The sequence below is a fragment of the Rhopalosiphum padi genome, chromosome 1 (genome assembly GCF_020882245.1).
Source record: "Rhopalosiphum padi isolate XX-2018 chromosome 1, ASM2088224v1, whole genome shotgun sequence".
NCBI lineage: Eukaryota > Metazoa > Arthropoda > Insecta > Hemiptera > Aphididae > Rhopalosiphum > Rhopalosiphum padi.
The window spans coordinates 35,197,769-35,219,514 of NC_083597.1; the positions used below are offsets into that span (position 1 = coordinate 35,197,769).

A 21,746-nucleotide genomic window follows, 5' to 3' on the forward strand; every position below is an offset into this window, starting at 1 on the left:
TCCATGACACACGTGCACTCCTGGCTACCATTGCCATGCCGGTTAGCCGATATTTCTAATGCGAATAATACATTCTTGAAATGAATCGAAAAGTTGTTTCATTTGTTTAATTTTTATCGTGCAATTCGCATTACTGTTAGTCGTACTCGTTATATTTGAGTTTAAATTTATTGTTCAACTAGTTCTATATTTTACCACGTGCTTTTTTCCCGTAAACCTTTTTCAAAATGGATCAAGAGGAAGACTGGGATTCACCTTCTGACATACAATATCAACCCCAACAGCAGTACAGACCTAATCAACAATATAGGAAACCGTTAACCATTAATCCAGACGATTTGCTTATGGATATAGATTCCAAGTTTGCGGGTTTGGTTATCGGCAAAGGTGGTGCTGTAATTAAAGGTTTGAGGAAGGAAAGTGGTGCGTTTATTTCAGTCTTGGATAGCGATACCTACGGGTTGAAAACTGTGAAGATTTCGGGAAATCAAAAAGCTAAAGAACATGCTCAAAAGCTTATAAACGATATCGTCGACGCGAATGATCCAGAAAAAATAAGAGAAAAGTTGAAAGAAGAATCAGACATAAAATTGAATGAACCAGTTCAATCCACTTTTAATTGGGATGAGTTGATGAAAGAAGAAGCAGAAAACCTTAAAAAAAGATTAGCGGCTTTGCCACCAATTATTAAGGATTTCTATAAAGAACACCCTGAAGTGACCATGATGACTGATCAGGAAGTTGAAGATTTCAGAGTGTCTAAGAACAACATAATGATAAAATATATCGATGAAAATAATGTAAAGCCAATTCCTAAACCAGTATTGAAATTTTCGCACGCATTTGAAGATTATCCAGAAATATTAGATGAAATACAAAAACAAAATTTTGAAACCCCGTCCCCTGTACAGTGTCAAGCATGGCCTGTCATCATGAGTGGGCACGACTTGATAGCTATTGCTCAAACTGGGACAGGTAAGACGTTGGCTTTTTTGCTTCCTGCTTTTATTCATATCGATTTTCAACCGACTCCTCGTAGTGAACGAAAAGGACCATCTATACTAGTATTAGCTCCAACTAGAGAATTGGTGTTACAAATTGAAAGTGAAGTATGTGTATATTTTATATGTGTATGTAAGTTTGATTTTATAATTTATTATTGTGTTGTTTTACTTAGGTTAAAAAATATAGTTATAAAGGCATTAAAGCTATGAGTATTTATGGAGGTGCGAGTTCTGGAAAGCAAAAAGAATGTCTTCGAAATGGAGTGGAAATTGTCATAGCTACTCCTGGTCGACTTAATGATTTTGTTGGTAGTGGTGCTATTGACTTATCAGATGTGACATTTCTGATACTTGATGAAGCTGATCGTATGTTGGATTTGGGTTTTGAACCTCAAATACGTGTTTCATTACTGAGGGTAAGACCAGATAGACAAACCATTATGACAAGTGCAACCTGGCCACTCGGAGTTAAACGTCTTGCTAAAAGCTATACAACCAATCCTATTCAAGTCATGGTTGGATCATTAGACTTGACAACAGTGAATACTGTAAAACAAGATATTCTTATAATGGAAGAAGAAGAAAAAGAACTTTGGCTAGACGATTTTCTGAAAAATTGTAGCGAAGATGATAAGATAATAATATTTGTGAATAGAAAAGTAACTGTGGATCAGCTTTCATCAGATTTATGTTTGAAGGGCTTCATTGTTGAATCTATTCATGGTGGTCGTGAACAAAGTGATCGTGAAATGGCTTTGGAAAGCTTACGTAATGGTGAAGTTAATATTTTAATAGCTACAGATGTAGCTTCTCGTGGTATTGATATTAATGACATTACAGTGGTAATAAATTATGATTTTACTAAAGATATTGAAGAGTATGTGCATAGGGTAGGGAGAACAGGGCGAGCTGGCAAAACTGGTTTGGCTATTACCTTAATGACTAGAAGGGACTGGGGTAAAGCCAAAGAGTTAGTAGAAGTGATGGAAAAATCTGGACAAGATGTACCTCCAGAGTTGCAAGATATGGCAACAAGGTATGAAGCTAAAAAAGAACGGGATAGAGCTGAAGGAGGTGACAGGCCATTTAGGGGTGGCAGAGGAGGTGGAAGAGGATTTTCAGGAAATAGAAGAAATTACTATTAAGAAGTTTTTCAATATTCCTTATTATTTATTATTAAAATTTTAAATTGTTCAAGTTCTACTTATATATTATTTATATTTAATATTTAGAATTACTTACTTTATTTATGGTATATCATATGATTCCTTAACAAGTGATTAAATAAGATTGTTTAATAATTTATATCTGATTAAAATAATTAAATGTATTATCATGTACTGTGTTATGATCCATCGATTGCTAATAGATATTTAGTGGGTCATACTGAAAACAAAAGCAATTCTCTACATGGTAGAATTAAAAGTAAATGATAGATTATGAATATTTTTAAGGGTTATTAAATTATTTATGAACTATTTCAATGGATTTGTTTTATCATTGATTAGGTATAATCAAATGTGCTAAAAAAATAATAAAAACCCTTGCATAAAGAATGAAGTGCAATAAGTAGAATTTATGATTTGAAAAATACATCAATGAATTAGGCAATCATTTTAATATTGATGAAGACTGTGATATAGTGTTTTGGAATGTAATCAAATAATACAAAAATAAAAGAAACCCTAACCAAAGGTGGGTGATTTATAAAAACATAATGACATCTTGAAATTTAAAATTAATAAACATTTTTGTACTTATATTTAATAAAATATAAAGAACAATAAATAATTATTATTTAACTTAACTAATATGTACCTTTTATATATAAAAATTGTGATACATTTTATCAAAAATTGATAATTTATAATAGATTAAGTGACTAGTGACTACTATTTATATATGAGTGATAATTATATTATTTTTAAATTTCAATGTTTATTTATTATAATACTATCTTTAATTTTACTATTAGTATAATACTTATCATTACTTAAAGATATTCAAAATTAAGTGTAAGTTTGTTATTTACCATGTTGTTTTATTTCATAGATACAATTATGTTTTTATTTTTAAAATGTATTATATGTTAATTTCTACTAAAAATATTTATTATTTTTTTTTATATGTAACAAATTTTTGCAATATATCTATGTCATGTTAGTTGGTAGGTTTACAGTTCTATAACGCAATATTATATTATATTTTTATAATATAGTTATTTCGAAAATTGTGTAGTATAAATCCCAATACTAAATTATGTCTTGAAGTATTCCAAGCAAATAAATTAAACATAAAAATGAAGATACATATTATGGTTACATTTTGATGATACAGTGTGATCACAATTCAGATAAAACTTAATATTTCACCTATATCATTTAGTATTGAAATAACTTTTTTGGTTAAACTTAGGATGAAATACTGAAATACAGTATTTAGAAAAATTCCTAGCAATATTTACTTTTAAATAGTAATACAAAATCAAGATTTGGATTTATCAATTTTATCTATAATGATAAAACTTGGTCCAAAATTTAAAATTAACGGCATTTTAAGTTATTATTGTTGAATACAATTTTTTTTCTACTACAAATTTGTAAGAGTTCATACAAAATATAAAACCATAAAAAACTGAACCTTAGGCATTATTAACTTGATTTTACTATTACTAATTACAACATACAGCTGCATTAGTGACTACTTAAACTTGATAATTTTCTTACAAGCTTATCAATGCTTATATCAATATTTAATATTATGTCATCAGTTATTTTTCTTATTACTATTAGTATTTTCATTGGCACAATGAGGAATTTGCAATAAGGAGGCGAGGTACATATTTTTGAGTAGAAACTGTACTTTAAATTACTTAAAAAAAACCTAAAACTATTAAGAATATAATTAGTTATAGTATTATTATTGGATTATTTATTAGATTATAAATATTAATAAAATAAGGCTCTAGAGAGGATCTATCCCCCTTATCATTTCTTAATTACACCCCTGAATCTTATATATTGTACAAATGAAAAGTTTATTGCTGCTAATAAAAATATTTATTTTATTTTTTATAACAATTTTAAGTACTATCGCATGTAATCAACAAAACAATTTTTATAAAACATAATTTTATTTACTTATTCAATTTTAACATTTATAATTATTTTATAAAACAATATAAGTAAAATACCAATCCAAGTATAATCAAAATATTATAAAATGCACAATAAATGGTTATTTTAACTCAATTTAAATTAATCTTATAAAGATGAATTACGAAACATTATTTAAATTTGTAAAATTGCATTCATAAGAATTATTATTATACAAATATATAGGTTAGCTAGTCAGTGAAGTACTTAGTACTTACTAAATCACAAAAATGTTTCAAATCAAATTTTGTAGTAATTTACTACTAAAAATTAATTATAAATGATAAAATAGATAATTATGATCTATGAACTATTCCTATTATATAATACAAATATATAAAATAAAAAATAAAAATTTTTTGAAATAAAATTATAAAAATTGTTATTTTTATGTCTTTGTCATCACAATTATTTCAATAAATACAACTGTATGATCCGAAGGTCCTTTAGAACCTAACTTTCACAATAGTAATAACAAATGTAGATTCAAAAGAAGCAAGATTTATGGGTAATTGAAAATATAATCAAAGAATATTAATTAGTGATCACCACTACTCGTTATTTTTTTTCAAAAACCTGATTATGGAATACTAAACTAATCTTTTTCTAAGCACTATACGAGTTCGTTCTTCTTCATCATCACTTCCATAAGCTGATGACATACCCGATACAGCACCACGCCAAGAAGTAGCTTGCATAAGTTCTTGGTCTGGTTCAGTACGATTCTCATAAAGCATTAGATTAAGACATTCTTCATAGATTCTTGCTTCTGGGAAATCAACCTAAGTAAAATAATTTAACTTTAAACTGCTATTATTTTATCTTCCCCGTTTTCTTGTTTAGGTAATTAATAATAGAAAGTTTTCAATACGTTCATGGTATTTTATTAAATAAAAAATCAAAAATAAATGTATTTCAATAACCATTATAATTATTAACATTAAAAAAAAAAATCCAATACCTTTGTATGTTTTTTATCTGTAGCATAAACAATAGATGTGCAACAAACTTCAGCAACTTTAGTTGCTAATCCAAAATAACTCCAACAACATATTTCACTTGAACCACTAACATCTTTGATAAATAAAAATCTTGAACCAAAACGCAATGAAAGCTTATCAAATAATTCAACATTTTTCAGTAAATTATCATCAGAAGCACTGAAAATAAAAGTTAATTAAAAATGTATCACGTATGAAACTATATATTTTGTTACCTTGTATATGAATACTTGTTATTGTGTCTATTTATAAGAAGTTTAACAGTGGGCTAAAATAAAAGACAAATAAATTTTAAAATATTTTTCTAAAGGTGATATTTATTTACTTTTGTACTCATCGTAATAATTTGACATAAGTCTGCACTAGAAGATGTAAGAGGTATACGACATTGAGGTTCAATTTTACATTGTCTTGAGCGTAAAGCTTGTTGACAAGATTCAACAAGCGGTGATATTAAATAGAATTTGGCTTCAGCTAATAACTCAGCAATTTCATGTGTCTTATCTGGAAGAGCTACATGTTCATCACGCAAAAAGTTTAATACAGAATTAAAGTGCTTTCCACAACGATCAATTAGGACCCAACCTGAAAATTGTTTTAATGTAATATAACTTTATTAATACATGTTTTACTACATAGATATCTTATGAGGTATACCTTCAGTATCAGTAAGTACTTTCATCCGTCCACTAAACATAGCTTTAAGCATTGTATCATGCTTGGTCAATGTACCAATAGTAGTGTAAAATAATGAACCACCTATATTTAATTTAGCATATTTGGGTTGACTTTCTTGAGGCTGCATTTTAACTAAAATGGTTAGATTTGTTGTATTCAGCAGAATCTGTATAGTTTTTATCTATTAAGAGTATTAGCCATTAGGTATTAAACTATGAAATATACTATACACAGTGATTCTTTTATCATTAAACACTCATTATTTCGTCAACTATTTTTCATTTTTTTTTTTCTTCAAAATATTTTGTTTCATGCTTTTCTCAAACTGTATGAAATTTTTATTTTTTTCACCCTTTTATTTAATAGTGAAACCACTCAACTTTTGATTTTCAAATGACAACCTATATTCAAAATGTATTAAATGAATAGGACTATTTTTTTCTTATGAATTTTAACTTTCAAATTATTATTTTTTAGCAAGTTATAGCTTTTCAAACTTGGACGGTTTTTGGTTTTTATAATACTTCTTGTTTCAGAAGACCATTAGTCATATGGGTCATAGATATTAAGAGATATACTTTCATGGTTCCCCAAGAATTGGGCCACAATTAACCTTTTTTCTAAAAAGTATATGGTAATTGGGCCAACATAAAATTTTTATAAAATAATATTTAATATAAGTTTTATTGGGAGTTCAATGGGTAGTTTATATTAAAATTAGAAGCGTAGGAACATTAAATACCAGGAAATGAACATCAATTTGAAAAAATATAATCTTAATGAAATTAAAAAATATGAAGAAACGTAAAAAGACAAAAGACACTTTTTGAAATAATAAGTGTTTAACAATTTAATAATCACCAGATGTACACCAATAATATACAATTATTTTTTATATAAATTAATTGGATATTTAAGAAATGTTAATCATCAACGTTTTACTATAGAAACAAAATTGTAAAAAAATACTTACATTAGGATGTGTTTGAATACACAACCTTATGATATAACTGATAATTTATATTTAATATTAATATTTTAAAAAGGTAATACAAATAGGTAAAAAGATAATAAATTTTAAAGCAAAATGTTTGGTGAATTTAAAAAAAAATTAACTAGGAAATGAAATGTTAAACATTTAAATGAATAACATTAGCAATAAATGATTACCGTAAACTTATTAGGTAATTTTTGAATTTGAATTTTTGATTTTTAACATTAGATAATATTATTGACTATCGTCCCTAGAGTATTAAGAATTATTCTTATTCTTATTAATATTACTCTATGCTATCGTTCATCATAGAAAATGTAATCTATTCTGTGATTTAACCTAATATCACAGGACACAGATAAATAAAATAATCGGTGACGTATCACCCAGATCCCCGTCCTACTAGATCCCCATGGTTATCTAGAATATTCCCAATGGTAAGCTAGATTTACAGAAGTAACTCGATGAGTCAATTAGTTCCCCTGTCAACTAAATCCCCTTAGGGCTTATGCCATCTAGATCTATATATTATACGGTAAGATCACCAAATTTATATTTTCCCCTAAAGATGTAGTTGATCGTTGATCTCAACATTAGTGATCTAATTGACTAACATAGGAACAATTAATGATATAAATGTCATAATTGAACATTAATTACATTATATATATTAGGAAATATATGATATTAAGCATATTTATTTGGTATATTGGTATGTATATAGTTGTTAAAATATTAATTTATTGTTATTAATTAATAACTTATCTAGCGGTTAAATTTCAGATGATTTTGTGAAAGCTAAAAACAAATTAATCCGCGTAGAAAATACTAATGATTCGTACATTACTTATGATCCCTCTAATGCCAAAGAAAAAAGGCGCTTTAAATATCATAAGCAATTTAATAGTTAATACACCGGAATAACGGATATATCATATTATTAAAACCAAAGAAATAATCAAATAAAAAACTAAATTCATCTCCAAGAAAATGTATTTTAAAAGAAAAAATACAAAAGAAAAATTCACAAATGGGATCATTTAATACTCAATCTCCTCCACACTATATTACCTATCGTTTTCTAATTCACAGCAATCGGGCAAGTGCATTTAAATTAATTGTGTGTACAATTTACAATGATGTTTTAATAGCATTTATTGTAAAAGGTTCTAAAATTAAAAAAAAAAATTAATCAAACAACATTGATGAGTATCGTGTGAATACTCAGTCTAGAGATCATTATGACTGAATAAGTAAGCGGTACAATGTATTTGGCGAAGATATAGCTGAACAGAGTCAGATTTAGGGGAGGACCATAGGCGAAATTTTATGATATATAAATTAGGATACAGAAAAAATATATTATTTATATTTATACGTAAATAAATAAATAATATTGAATTTTATTTGGAAATTCAAAAATTTTTATTTTACTAACTAATAAATTATCATAATCATTATCAAACTATAGGTATTAACAATACTATCAAATGTCAATACTTTTACTACCTACAAGAAGTCGTAAACTCGTAAAGCAAAATACCAGAGAGAAAATACCCATTATTGCAGCAACAATAATTTATAAATAAACTATATATATAGCTATTCATTTGTTACGTGCCTTCGGGTTTAGGCGTCAGTGGTTACAAAAATACAAAATACGATACGACCGCAACTCGCAAGAAACACATTTGCCATGCGTTATAAATTGCATGATACAGATTGAGAGTATCCATACACCATTATTACATTTAATAACAGCTATTTTTCAAAATGTTATTTACTAAGTTGAACTTAATATATATATGTTACGGTAAAAGTACGAATACCGGTTAAACCTAGAATTATTTAACGGTAAATCCTAGGTTTCGCCGACTACTGATGGTAAATGTCCGAATTTCTTTACCAATTGATTTCGGTAAAACCTAGGATATACAACATCATATAGGGTCATAATATTAATAATATTAATATTTAAGGGTCATACCCCGAATGATTTTTGTAGTTCGGACTTTTACAAATGAGATTTGGTAAATCTTAGGATAAACAATCAGTGTTAGTAAAAGTCCAAACATTTTTACCAAAGTTATTAATTATTATTATTATTTAAGTATATTATAGGTAGGTACTATATCAATGACTAATATATTAGATACACACATTTATATTATTGTTTTATATTATGACAACTAAACTGCGATCGGCTTTTATCTTGATTATCATAATTATTATTATTTAAGTATGGACTTTGGGAATTTTCATTTCGACTTTCATATACATCATGATAATGGAAGACCTTGACACGTGTACTCATACAATCAAATCACTATCAATAGAATCACAAATTCACAATACAATCAATAAATTAGCCAAAAGGTATATATGTTACGGGCAAAGTAAATAATTTGGGCGTTTTATACAATGCCCGGTCATTTTATACAATGCTCGGGCGTTGTATATAATGGCCTTCGTATATTGGGCAATGTATATAATATAATATTTAAAAGAAAAGTATTGCCAAAATATAATGAATACTATATATACTATATACTATAATATTTTTTATTTATATTATTAGAAAATAAAATTTTATTTTTTATTTTTACATCATTTATTTTCGCAAGTACTGCTTTGGTGTCATTTTGATGTGTATAGTCGCATAATTTTTCTTTGCAAATCATAAATTGGTTTCTACTGTATAAAGTTGAAAGACGACCTTCCTTAGTCCTGATTTTGTATATCAAAGCCAGATTAAACAATGATTATTATTTGTAAATTTGGATTAGTTAGTGTATTTTTTCATTTGTTCTTATCAGTTTTCTTACAATGGGGCAATCCACATATTAAGAGGACGTCGCACATATAATATGATTATAATGTTTATCGTAAATCGTAACACCATAATCTTATTATCTTATTTTCTAATAATATAAATAAAAAATATTATAGTATAAATATATAGTATTCGTTATATTTTGGCAATACTTTTCTTTTAAATATTATATTATATACATTGCCCAATATACGAAGGCCATTATATACAACGCCCGAGCATTGTATAAAATGACCGGGCATTGTATAAAACGCCCAAATTGTATACTTTGCCCGTAACATATATATGATAAAAGTTGTTCCTACTTTATACTGTGTTGCACATACAATAAAATTTAGTTTATGATACGGAACAGGTTTGATAATATATAAAATAGATTGATTTATAGATTGAATAGGCATATTAAAAATAATATTGTGTGCAGTAATGCAGTATTCGTTTTACAATTGTCGCGAAAAGTATACGATTTTCAATATGTCACTTAAAATACGGGTTTATGAACTTTTAAATGGTGTTGTTGGAGCAAAAAATAATATAAAGGTGTGATTGTTTGAAAAAATGTGTAACAAACAGATGTAAATGCCGATCCAAAAATGTATTATGCAACTCGAGATGTCACAGTAGCCAAACCTGCACTAATAAATAATTTAATAATACAATTAATTTAATTATAATAAAAATAATATACTAGTAATAAATGTACTTAGTACATTTAATTTGTCAATTTTTGCATTAGTACTTAATAATAATAATAATAATAATAATAAAATAATATACTAACTAATATATTAGTCATTAATATAGTACCTACCTATAATATACTTAAATAATAATAATAATTAATAACTTTGGTAAAAATGTTTGGACTTTTACTTACACTGATTGTTTATCCTAAGATTTACCAAATCTCGTTTGTAAAAGTCCGAACTACAAAAATCATTCGGGGTATGACCAAACGATGTTGTATATCCTAGGTTTTACCGAAATCAATTGGTAAAGAAATTCGGACATTTACCATCAGTAGTCGGCGAAACCTAGGATTTACCGGTAAATAATTCTAGGTTTAACCGGTATTCGTACTTTTACCGTAACATATATATATATCAATATATTATAATGATGTGCGAGCATATTATACCAGTTCTGGTACTTAATAATTATATTAATATGTGGGGAATATATAGTTGTGTTATAAAATATTATAAATGGGTACAAAAAAATTATACTATAATAATATAATATCGTATGTATCGTATGAATCATATGAATCGTATAATAAACGCGTAATTATACATTATATAATTAATAATATTATTCGTGATAGAAATAACTTGTCGTGGATTCGCGATCGTGTCCGATGCGATTACGGTAATTATTATTTATTTATTTAAATTACTTATGTTATTCGTGTCGATTGTTTTAATTATGTTATAGGCTTATAGCTATTTAGTTTTTCCGCACCCATCGTGTGTTATTACGATCGACACGATTACACGTACCGATCTGTATAGTATACGGAATTTTTTTATATTCAATATATTAGTTTTCTATGATTTATATTGCAAGTATATTTATTATTATGTGGCACCCAAAGTACAGATAATATATAATATTTATTTTATTATTAAATCATGAACAATAATAAAAAAAAATATATACTAAAAAGTGTACATGATACTTCTCCAATAATCATAATTGTGTTTGGAGAGAGTGTTATAAAAAAGACTAATAATAGATAAAACAAGGATACCTACACGATTAAAAAAAATTAAATAACATAATAATAATAGATTTAAAATATTAGACCAAGATGGCAAGATATTATCAAAGCTGTCTTAATGTAAAGTACAACCATTTTCTTATTATTAAATTTATCTAAATCAATGTTTAGTTTTCTACAAAGATCAATTCCTAAAGTATTCCTACATTTATTATATTCACTTTTCAATTTCTATTATAATTATAATTTGTATATCAACATTTTGTATTTTTTATAGCAAAAAAAAACACTAAAGATGAACGATGAGCGATTACGACGTGAACTACAATAACGTGGACTGGACCTTATGCGTATGCTAATACTATGCTCAGAACCATTCTAAATGTTCTAATATTATAATAATATAGTAAATAGTAAAAACTATCGTAATAAATGTTGTTTTTTTAATAAGTAATAAACTAATAACTCATAATTGATAATATTTGTGGTGACCGACGGGACGGAATGTAATAAAGCTACAAAATTATTTTAATCCTATTTTGTGGTATTACCTACCTATTTAAATAGATATAGATCTAATAATATATAGAGAAAACAAGTGCCAGTGAAGTGCCGTCGTTCAGTCGTTACTCGTTGCGGTCGGTCTGCGTAGATTTTAGATACAACGAATCTTATAATTAATATGTTTTTTAAAATATTTATTTAATATATTTTAAATTATTTCTCGTTTATTTTTATCTATGGTTTATATCATAATCTCACAACAACAATTATCATTAATTTATTATGATATTATTATTATATAATATATTTTATACGTCATAGCAGTATATACAATATACTATATCCAGACGTAAACTCGACTTATTATATTATTATTAATATAAATAATTAAATAAATCTGTGTTTTTAATAAATGTAATTATCATGGAAATATTATGGTAGAAGTACTATGTTATATTCACGGGATTCGTGGTGCTAGCATTAAAATTCAAGGTGCTAAGCACCCTTAGCACCCCTGCGATTTACGCCTATGGTGTGATATTGTCATAAACATAATAATACAACTCTGAATAGGATGTTATGATAATTTGTTTTTCTTTAACTGTTTTATTGTTTTATAGTTGGTAAAATGTTCATATTTTAAATAAAATTATATATTAAAAAATGTGTATTTATTATAAATAACGAAATGCATATATAAAAAAAAATAAAAAATATAATGTTTACAATATGTCAATTTACATATAGGAGTAATAAATTATAAATAATAATAAACAAATAATCTTATTATATAAATTTGAATATTGAGGGAATTGTTTTTTAGTCTATTAGATAAGATAATATTTAAATAAGCGCGGGGGAGTATCTTCAAAGACTGTATAAACCACAGTCTTAGAGATATCTTCTAAGACCGTGGTATAAACCATCGGTTATCAGCTTGCTTACATATTATTACCATGAAATTCGGGGTAAAGTTTTATCAAGTTTTATGTGTGATTGTATTACTATATTGGTAGCGGTTTTGATTTATTAAATTATATTTGTTCGTTGATTGGTCGAATTTGAAATCAAACAGCAACGGTTAACACTCAACAGGAAGAGTAAAAAAGAAAAATGTAAATGGAAAAATCCTACATCCTTAACATAATAACATTATTCAACAATCAACAGTCAACCTCAACGCCTCAACATCGACATGCCAACATCCGTAGTTGTATAGTAATTATAGTACATTTTAGTACTTACTACCTTGTGAGTTCAGACTTCAGAGTTTAAGGTTGTGTTTACTGTTTAATGTTCGTTCCTACTGTTCGTACAAGGCTAATGGATATAAACACTATACAGATCACAGTGATACAGTTGACTCAGCACTAGGAAAAACTTATAACTTAAAACTATTATTTATATAATTTATTTTGCGCTTTGTGTCTTTACTCTTCAGTGATAAACATTTTGTTTTTTGCCTTGACGATTATTATTCCTTTTATGGTGGACCGTTCTGAATCTAAGCTAAAAATCCATATAGTATCGTAATCAAATTATCGCACCACTTTGTAAATTCATGTCTCAAGTATGAAATCTTCACGTTCCACCTCTTCAAAACTCACAAGTAGATTTGCGAGAAGATTAATATCCGAATCATCTGATGATAGCAACGATGAAGATTCTACAAATTCGCACATGGATAGTGCTCGAGCGGAGAAAGCGTTTTCTCGCCGCAGACGCCAAACACCAACTCTAAACGGATCAAATGTTAAAAATGATTCTGCTCATATTCAATCTGACAGAACATTATTCAGATTGTCTGATACGTCTGCTTCAGAAGTGTCGGACCAGTAAGTTTTATTATTTTTTAGCTAATTGAACTTGAAACATTAGATGTAATATTAATAAATAATAGGTATTATTTATTAACTACGACTGTTAGTAATATTAATTTGCTATGTGCAAGATCAAGAATTTACTACTGGGAATTTATGTTTGATTTTTCTGTAACGTTATTATACTTTATTCTGTGGTTAACCTATTGGTAACCCGGGGTGTAATAAACCCCTTTAAAACTGAAAAGATTTTAAAATTCATTTTTGTAGTTTTAACTGCTTTATTGTCTGACATCTATTTGTAGCTTTCTAAGTACAAGTAAATTAAATTTAAGACAAAATTGTTGTGTAATTACAATTTCTATTTAAATTTTTTAAGACTGGTGCTTGTGCAATTAAAAAAAAAAAAGAACTGGCTATTTTTAGACCTAAAGCTACATAGAAGTTAGATTTTATACATTCTAATTAAGTTATTTCATAGACCAATGTACTAGCAATCAAGGATAAATATGAAAATAAACATATATATTCTACAATTTAAGCATTTGTATTGCTTAATATTTATCTATATTATATATACACAGGGTTTCAAATTTAGTATGATAGAAATTGTAGAAATCATGTAAGTTTTTTACACAATTCATGCCAATTTGGTCACATTAAGTTTGAAAACACTTCATATAAATATGTATTTAGCTCCAAAATTTAATCTGCAAAATTGTTCATGTTGACAGTTATAATTACTAAACATATACTTTATGTATGTCCTATAATAATGTTAATAGGAAAAAACAAAACTATTTATTATACCTATTATATTTAAATCTTATAATTTGTATTTTAAAATTAATACATTTTATAAACAAAATACTAATATTCTTATTATTTTTAGAGTTTTAAGTTTGTTCTTATATTTTACTTATTAAATTAAATTTGTTGCTAAGGTGAGCTGTAAAATATTTAATGATAATAAATAAAATATAATACATTTATAAGGTACCAAGATTTGATCATTGGAGGACACTGATAATTGGTAGTAAAACTTCATTAAATCTTGATTTTGAAATGACATGCTATATATATCTATATACCCAGAATTCTATCTCTAAACTCGATCATAAATCTAGATTTTATATTTTTTTCGTCCATACCTATTTTAGTAGGTTACCTATACTACTAACAGATATGATCACAATTTTTGTAAATTAGAACAAAAGACATTGACATGAAATTATATTATATTGCAGTGTCGTAAGTTTAGGTATAACAAAATTTATATTTTGAAACATATATTTTATTGTAAAGAAGTAATTATTATAGATTAATGTTATTAGTTTAATTTATTGATTTAAATTAGAAAAGCTGCAGGTAGCCGTGGTTATAAATGCAAAGTTATAAAATCGTATTAATAATTTTTGATAATAAAATTTTTTAGCAAAAAACTAATTTTATAACAGTTATAACTTTCATAGCCATAGACATTAGTAAACTAAACACTTTAGACTAAAAAAATCATTTTTATTACTAGTTTTGTACAAAATTAAAAAATATTTAAAATATTACTCATTAATTTCATCGTTCTTTAGATTCAATTCAAAGGTAACCACAAAAACTATTAATACTTATATTATTATAATATTATTAGTTATTAGTTACCAATTCAATATTGGTAAATTATACAAAATACACATATCATATAAAACGCCTACATATGTATAAAAATATGTTTTGATGAACAACATTTTTTGAACATTTATTATTATATGTATTAAATACCTGATTGTTGTGGTTGTTTTATAAAATAATTATTCTATTTTGTTGTTATTAATATTTTAATTTAGATTTTCTTACTATTTCCAATGCATTAAATAAATACCTCATGCAATTTAAAATTTGTATACAATTTTTAAATTTTATTACAATGTAATATAATTTTTAATTTTTGTTTTTAGAAGTAGTATAGATAAAAAACAACCCTTTAAATATCATGATAAAACAACTTCTCCTGATGACTCAATAAATGAATCTATTTTCAAACCTTCAAAAAGAAATATGGCTAAGTATAGAAATATATTACAATCAAGTGATGATGAAAAATCAAAAAATAGTAATTTTAATGTAAGTTTTTATTCCTATTTATTTATACTTGAATGTTGATATTCAGATATTATATACTTGTTATTTAGGAATCAAGTGACAATTCTTCATCTAACAAAAGTCGGTCTTTAATAGAATCAGATGAAAGTGGTGAAGAATGTTTACTTGAAGAATATATAGATAAGCTTACTGATACAAAAAGTATTATAGCTAATGAATCTTTTAAACCTCCTGGAAATTTTAAAACCAAACAAGCTTTAATTTTAGACTCTAGTAAAGAAAGTCAAACCATGTCAAAGAGTGATATCTTTAATGTAAGATTTTTAATAGTTTTATAATTTTTTTAAAAGCTTATCATTTATAATATTTTTTAGGAAACCAATTTAATTTTAGAATCAGATGCTGAAGAAAATGTTAAAAATTCACCGCAACAAAAACTTCAAATACCTAAGAATGTTGATGAAGAATATCATATTGAAACAAAATTAAATGATTTATCTTTAATTGGACCTAGTGATTCTGATTCTGATATTTCTGTACATCAAAAATCAACTGTTACGTCTTCTAAACAAAACCGACCATTTATTGATGACTTGAAATTTTCAAACACTATTTATTCTTTACATGATCCTATATCTCAGAGTAGTATTTTAGAATATCCAAAATCTGATGAAGTAAACATAGAACAAACATCAAAGATTAAAAAAAATGAGAAAATAATTGAAACAATTGATTTAATTGATGATAGTCCAAAAACATCTAAAGTATGTTTACCAAAACATCATAATTTAACAATTGATTTAACTGATGAAAAAGTTGATGAAAAGCCTTCTGTATTGTCAAAAGATATTTCTATTGATAATATAAAAAAATTGACAAGTAGTGATTTTCAATCTCTGAAAATGGAAAAAATAAGATTAGAAGAAATTTTAAGACGATTTACAAAAAATATTACCAACATGAAAGTTAGTAGATGAAATATATATTTTTATCTTTGATTAAAATGATTTTACTTTAATTTTAGAACACTATGAAAATTACAAATTTAAATTTATTACCTGATGGAGGTTATAAATTAAAAAAAGCTATAATTAAAGAAGAAAGTGCACTTAAAGATACAAGAATACAATTAAATAATGTACTTAAAAAATTGGAAGATTACCCAGGTTTAGCATTGTCTATACTTTTTAGCCAACTATAGTAAATTCACCGAGAGACCAAGACTATTTCGCGCTTATGAATAAAAGAAATGCGGGTGCTCTATTAAAAATCTCCTCTCTGCGACTAAAATTATTTTATTAATGTAGTGAATGATAGTGCGATGCAAAATGTAGTAGAACATAAGTTTATGAATCGTAATTACTACAATAAAATGTGATATTGTATAACTTGGCCTCACTCTAAATTAACAGGTGATAAGTAGGCTTTAGTCATTGTATTTTAGTATTAGGAAATGACAAGTTTTTGCCTGCTGCGCAGTCCTGATCTCTCTGCAAATTTACTATAAATATAATTAATTAATATTGATTAATTTATTTTTGCATCAAAACTTTACAGATGATTCAAAATTACTTCAAAAACCTCATTTGAATAATTTAAAAACATTAGATATTAATAATGCATTATCAAAAAAAGCTGCTGGTAATATTGACATTAATGCCATGGGCGACAAAGGTATTTTTAAATATAATTTACTTATTGTATAAATAACTATTTCTAAATTAAAAAAAATAAAACAAACCATTTTATTGTTTTTCATAGCTTTGAATACTTATCACACACAGCAAACTATGACATTAGATGTCCTTAATAGTTTGCACAAATCATTAGGAACCTGTCCATCAACTAATGTTTTAGCTGATGACCCACAAAAACTTAAAGTGGAGCTTATGCCCCACCAAAAACATGCTATAGCTTGGCTGATGTGGAGAGAGAGTCAAAAACCACGTGGGGGTATTTTAGGTATATTAATAACATATATTATGTACTCTAAACAGTTCTTAAATATCAACATTAATTTTTGTAAAATTTTTCAGCTGATGATATGGGTTTAGGAAAAACTTTAACAATGATTTCTCTAATTCTTAAAACTTATGAAGCTCAGAAAAGCCAAGATGAAGATTCTGATACAGATGATTCTTTTGTAGACTCAAATCTCAATTGTATAAATTTATTAATTACTTTACACTAAGTATTAAATTATTTTTTAATCCTTGATTTTTCAGCTTTTAAAGGAGAAACCCTTATTATATGCCCATCATCATTAATTAGTCAATGGGAAAACGAAGTAAAATCTAAAGTAAAGCCAAGAGTTTTAGATGTTGTTAAGTATCATGGACCAAATAGAGAGTCTTCTGCTAGACGATTAGCTAAAAAACATATAGTTATTACTACATACGCTACAGTTATGTGGGACCAAAAGAATAATAATAAAACAGTTAGTACTTATTTTATCAAAAAATGTTAAAATGATTGTGTTAACTAGTTCGTTTTTATAGAGCCCATTATTTCAAATAAAGTGGTGCAGAATCATTCTCGATGAAGCCCACACAATTCGAAATCATAAAAGTCAAACTTCTGTAGCAATAAGTTCACTTTCTGGTTTAAATCGATGGGCATTAACTGGAACACCTATTCATAATAAAGAAGCTGATTTTTATGCATTATTGAAATTTATTAAGTGTCGCCCTTTTGATGATTGGCCAGTAAGTATAAGTTTTTAATTATAAATCCTATTAAAAAATGATAAATCTATATAATAATATATTCATATAAATAATTCAGGTATTGCTAATTTATTTATTTTATAGCAACACTAAAAATGTTGAGTATTTGGTTAAAATAGGATAATTTTTATACATTTTCTTCTTTATTTCTTAATGTATGGATTATAAATATTAAATTATTTCATATACTTATAACAACAGTAACTTGTAATTTATCAGTTGTATTGTGTTATTTAACATATTTTAAAAATCATTTTTTATTATTGCAAAATACTGTTACTAAGTTTAATCTAAGAATTGTAATTTATGATGTTTTTTTATAGTGTTCCCATCTCTATTTTGTCTATTCTATTCGTTAAATATAAATATGGGCCAAATTTTATTATATTTTAGTTATTTTGTAAGTAAAAATAATACCTTTTAAGAGGATGTCCACCCGCATGTGTTGTCTCCGTCATACACACGTACGACTTAGTAAATTTTTGTTCACTAGTTTCAAGTGTGCTTTTAATTTTAATATTAGAGCGAATTGACCTATTATCAAACTTTTAGGTAAGAACATTTCTGTGTTCTTTCGTTGGATTTTTAAGATATTTTAATTTGTGGGTGAGTTATGAGTATGAAATTATTAAATATTTGAATATGATCATAATTTACTTAAAAATTAAAATATCGTAAAAAGCCAACGAGAGAACACAGATAATATTCTTACTTAAAAGTTTGATAATAGGTCAATTCACTCTAATATTAAAACTAAAGCACACTATTGAAACTGGTGAACGAAAATTTACTGTCGTATGTGTGTAAGATGGAGACAACACATACAGGTGAGACGTCCTCTTAAACCTTTAAATTTTAATCCATCAAACTATTTTTTCTTATAGATAGTTTAATATTTTAATAATAATAAATGTACAACTCTGTACTAAATGTATGATTATTTTAAATTATATTTTTGTGAAATTAATTTTAAAATAATCAATTTTACTTACAGGTTTGGAAACGATGGGTAGGTAATAATGATGATGCTGGTAAAAACCGACTTTCATTATTAGTTAAGGCACTTATGTTAAGACGTACTAAAGATGAGTTAAAAGAAACTACATCATTTGATTTACCACCTAAAACATTTAATATAATCAAAGTTGACTTATTTGATGAAGAAAAAAATGCCTATGAAAAAGTTTTGCAATTCTCGAGGTTGGTTAAAGTCTTTCCAGTAATTGCCTTTACTTATTTAAAAAAATTTTTAGTACACTGTTTGCCAAGTATCTATATGAAAAAGCTGATAAAGAAAATGCTATCGAACGTGGTTTTCCAGTGAATAACAAAGCTAAATATTTAAGTCGTAAGCAACACTGAAAAAATGTTTATCTATTAATAATAATAAATTTTAATTATTATTTTATTTTATAAGAAAATAGTGACAATATTTTTAAAGATCATCCTGAATTGGATAAATTATTCAAACAGTTTTTAAATAACAAAAACATTCAAGCTCATCATATCTTAGTATTAATTTTGCGATTAAGGCAGCTATGTTGTCATCCGTGTTTGTTGAAAAATGTATGTGTCTTATTTATTTTCTGATAATTTAATTGTTAAATAAAAATATAATGATATTATTATTATAGATGTTGGAAGATGAAAGTCTTAAGGTTGATGGCATACAAGATATTGGGGATGTAGATATAGTAGACCACTTGAGTCGCATGTCTATAGGTGTTCCGAGTGTTGAAAAAGATACTGTTGAAAATAGTAATGTAATTTTTAAAGAAACATGGATTAGTTCAAAAGTATGAAAACAATAATTAAGCTTTAAAAGATTTTTGTGATTCCGCATAATTTTTTCAATTTTATTGTAGAAATATCTGTTTAGCTTGTATATTATACTTGCATAATGATTTATTTCTTTTAGATAAAAGCTGTTTGTGATATGGTTAAGGAGAAGGTATTGTATACAGAAGATAAAGCAGTTATTGTTTCCCAATGGCCGAGCGTATTAAATCTTGTAAATAAACAATTATCTCAGTATAATGTTAAAACAGAGATATTCAGTGGAGTTGTTCCTGTTCTGCATAGACACAAAATAATAAGTGAATTTAATAAAGTCAATGGTGGACCAAAGGTATATTAAAATATAATTTTATATCAAATGTTATAATTACTATAAAATAAAAATTATTATAGTTTTACCTAGCTTTAAATTATACTCCTGGGTTAGTAAGGCTACATTAATTGTCATGGCAATTATAAAATTATAATATATATTTTAAAGTATTTTTGATGTCATGATAAATAAACTATTCTAGCCTTATTAATTTTAAGCTAATATTTGTATTTTGTAATTAATGAATGTTTATCATATTATTTTTTGTTTATGCGGTGTTACTATTTTAATTCTTAACATCTTTAAAATATTTTAAGTATCATTAATTATAAATAATAAAAATAATGGTAGATTTTAAACCTAATTTTCAATAATATTATGGTAGTCATGGTTTAGCCAAAAATTTTAAAATATAGGATACTATAACCTGAAAGTACGTTTTTAACATGATCTAAACATTGTTAGGTGTTTTTGATAATATTTTTTTGCCTTAATGCAATGTTTGTATGAATGGCCACTTATTTTAATATTATATATATATAAATTGTAATTTAATTTTTCTACAGATTTTATTACTGTCATTAAATGCTGGTGGTGTTGGTCTCAATTTAGTAGTTGCTAACCATTTGTTTTTGGTGGACATTCATTGGAATCCACAACTTGAAGCACAAGCCTGTGATCGGGTTTACAGAGTAGGCCAGAAAAAACCAGTCAATGTGTACAAGTTTATTTGTAATAATACCATTGAAGCATCAATTCAGACAATTCAAACTCAAAAGCTTGAAATTGCTAATAATATTTTTGGTGGTTATAGTAATGTAGAAGGTACTAAGATTACTTTAGAAGACCTTAAACAAATATTTAATATAAATCCTAATAAAGTCAAAACTTAGTGAAATTTATATTTTATAATTTTACATTAAAATTAAGTTGTTGTAACATTTTTTATGATTTGAATTATTAGAAACAAATGTTCAAAATTTTTCTCAAATTACATTTATTATAAGTTTTTAAATAAAAAAAATGACTATAGAAAATGTCTTATTTATTTATTTTAGTTTTATGTTTTTTCTGCGGAATTTAAATATGTAACAAGTAAATAAT

The 21,746-nt window shown here is 26.0% G+C and overlaps 3 protein-coding genes across 4 annotated transcripts; 2 read left to right on the forward strand and 1 right to left on the reverse strand.

The window, feature by feature from the left end:
* The first annotated feature begins 34 nt into the window (after positions 1–34).
* On the forward strand, positions 35–2,482 carry LOC132917003 (probable ATP-dependent RNA helicase DDX43). The gene is made up of 2 exons (XM_060977501.1): positions 35–1,109; positions 1,178–2,482. The coding sequence occupies exons 1-2, from the start codon at positions 228–230 to the stop codon at positions 2,147–2,149; spliced, it is 1,854 nt and encodes a 617-aa protein (XP_060833484.1). The 5' UTR covers positions 35–227; the 3' UTR covers positions 2,150–2,482.
* A 1,636-nt stretch (positions 2,483–4,118) lies between these two features.
* Positions 4,119–7,112, reverse strand: LOC132917806 (BTB/POZ domain-containing adapter for CUL3-mediated RhoA degradation protein 3). 2 transcript variants are annotated; one of them, XM_060978731.1, is made up of 6 exons: positions 6,812–7,112; positions 5,818–5,970; positions 5,486–5,745; positions 5,376–5,428; positions 5,121–5,319; positions 4,119–4,941 (listed from the first exon to the last, which is right to left on the reverse strand). In XM_060978731.1, exons 2-6 carry the CDS (start codon positions 5,963–5,965, stop codon positions 4,750–4,752), a joined length of 852 nt encoding a protein of 283 aa, XP_060834714.1. In that variant the 5' UTR covers positions 5,966–5,970; positions 6,812–7,112; the 3' UTR covers positions 4,119–4,749. The 2 variants fall into 2 exon arrangements, with proteins under 2 accessions (XP_060834714.1, XP_060834713.1); XM_060978730.1 differs by having other exon boundaries at positions 5,818–6,019; positions 6,812–7,111.
* Positions 7,113–12,892: 5,780 nt separating this feature from the next.
* On the forward strand, positions 12,893–21,679 carry LOC132920948 (transcription termination factor 2). Its single transcript, XM_060983703.1, has 16 exons — positions 12,893–13,724; positions 15,662–15,827; positions 15,896–16,120; positions 16,181–16,771; positions 16,831–16,972; positions 17,364–17,480; positions 17,568–17,768; positions 17,843–17,968; positions 18,032–18,243; positions 18,305–18,511; positions 19,527–19,732; positions 19,786–19,880; positions 19,950–20,098; positions 20,167–20,328; positions 20,451–20,660; positions 21,209–21,679. The coding sequence occupies exons 1-16, from the start codon at positions 13,462–13,464 to the stop codon at positions 21,533–21,535; spliced, it is 3,399 nt and encodes a 1,132-aa protein (XP_060839686.1). The 5' UTR covers positions 12,893–13,461; the 3' UTR covers positions 21,536–21,679.
* Positions 21,680–21,746: the final 67 nt, after the last annotated feature.

Coding starts and splice junctions, on each gene's coding strand:
- LOC132917806 (XM_060978731.1), bottom strand. CDS start 5,965: ATGCAGCCTCAAGAAAGTCAACCCAAATATGCTAAATTAAATATAGGT. Junction 5,746..5,817: donor AGTACTTACTGATACTGAAG/GTATACCTCATA, acceptor AACAATTTTCAG/GTTGGGTCCTAATTGATCGT. Junction 5,429..5,485: donor TTATTACGATGAGTACAAAA/GTAAATAAATAT, acceptor CTTTTATTTTAG/CCCACTGTTAAACTTCTTAT.
- LOC132920948 (XM_060983703.1), top strand. CDS start 13,462: ATGAAATCTTCACGTTCCACCTCTTCAAAACTCACAAGTAGATTTGCG. Junction 18,244..18,304: donor AAAAGAATAATAATAAAACA/GTTAGTACTTAT, acceptor TCGTTTTTATAG/AGCCCATTATTTCAAATAAA. Junction 18,512..19,526: donor GCCCTTTTGATGATTGGCCA/GTAAGTATAAGT, acceptor TTTTACTTACAG/GTTTGGAAACGATGGGTAGG.
- LOC132917003 (XM_060977501.1), top strand. CDS start 228: ATGGATCAAGAGGAAGACTGGGATTCACCTTCTGACATACAATATCAA. Junction 1,110..1,177: donor TGTTACAAATTGAAAGTGAA/GTATGTGTATAT, acceptor TGTTTTACTTAG/GTTAAAAAATATAGTTATAA.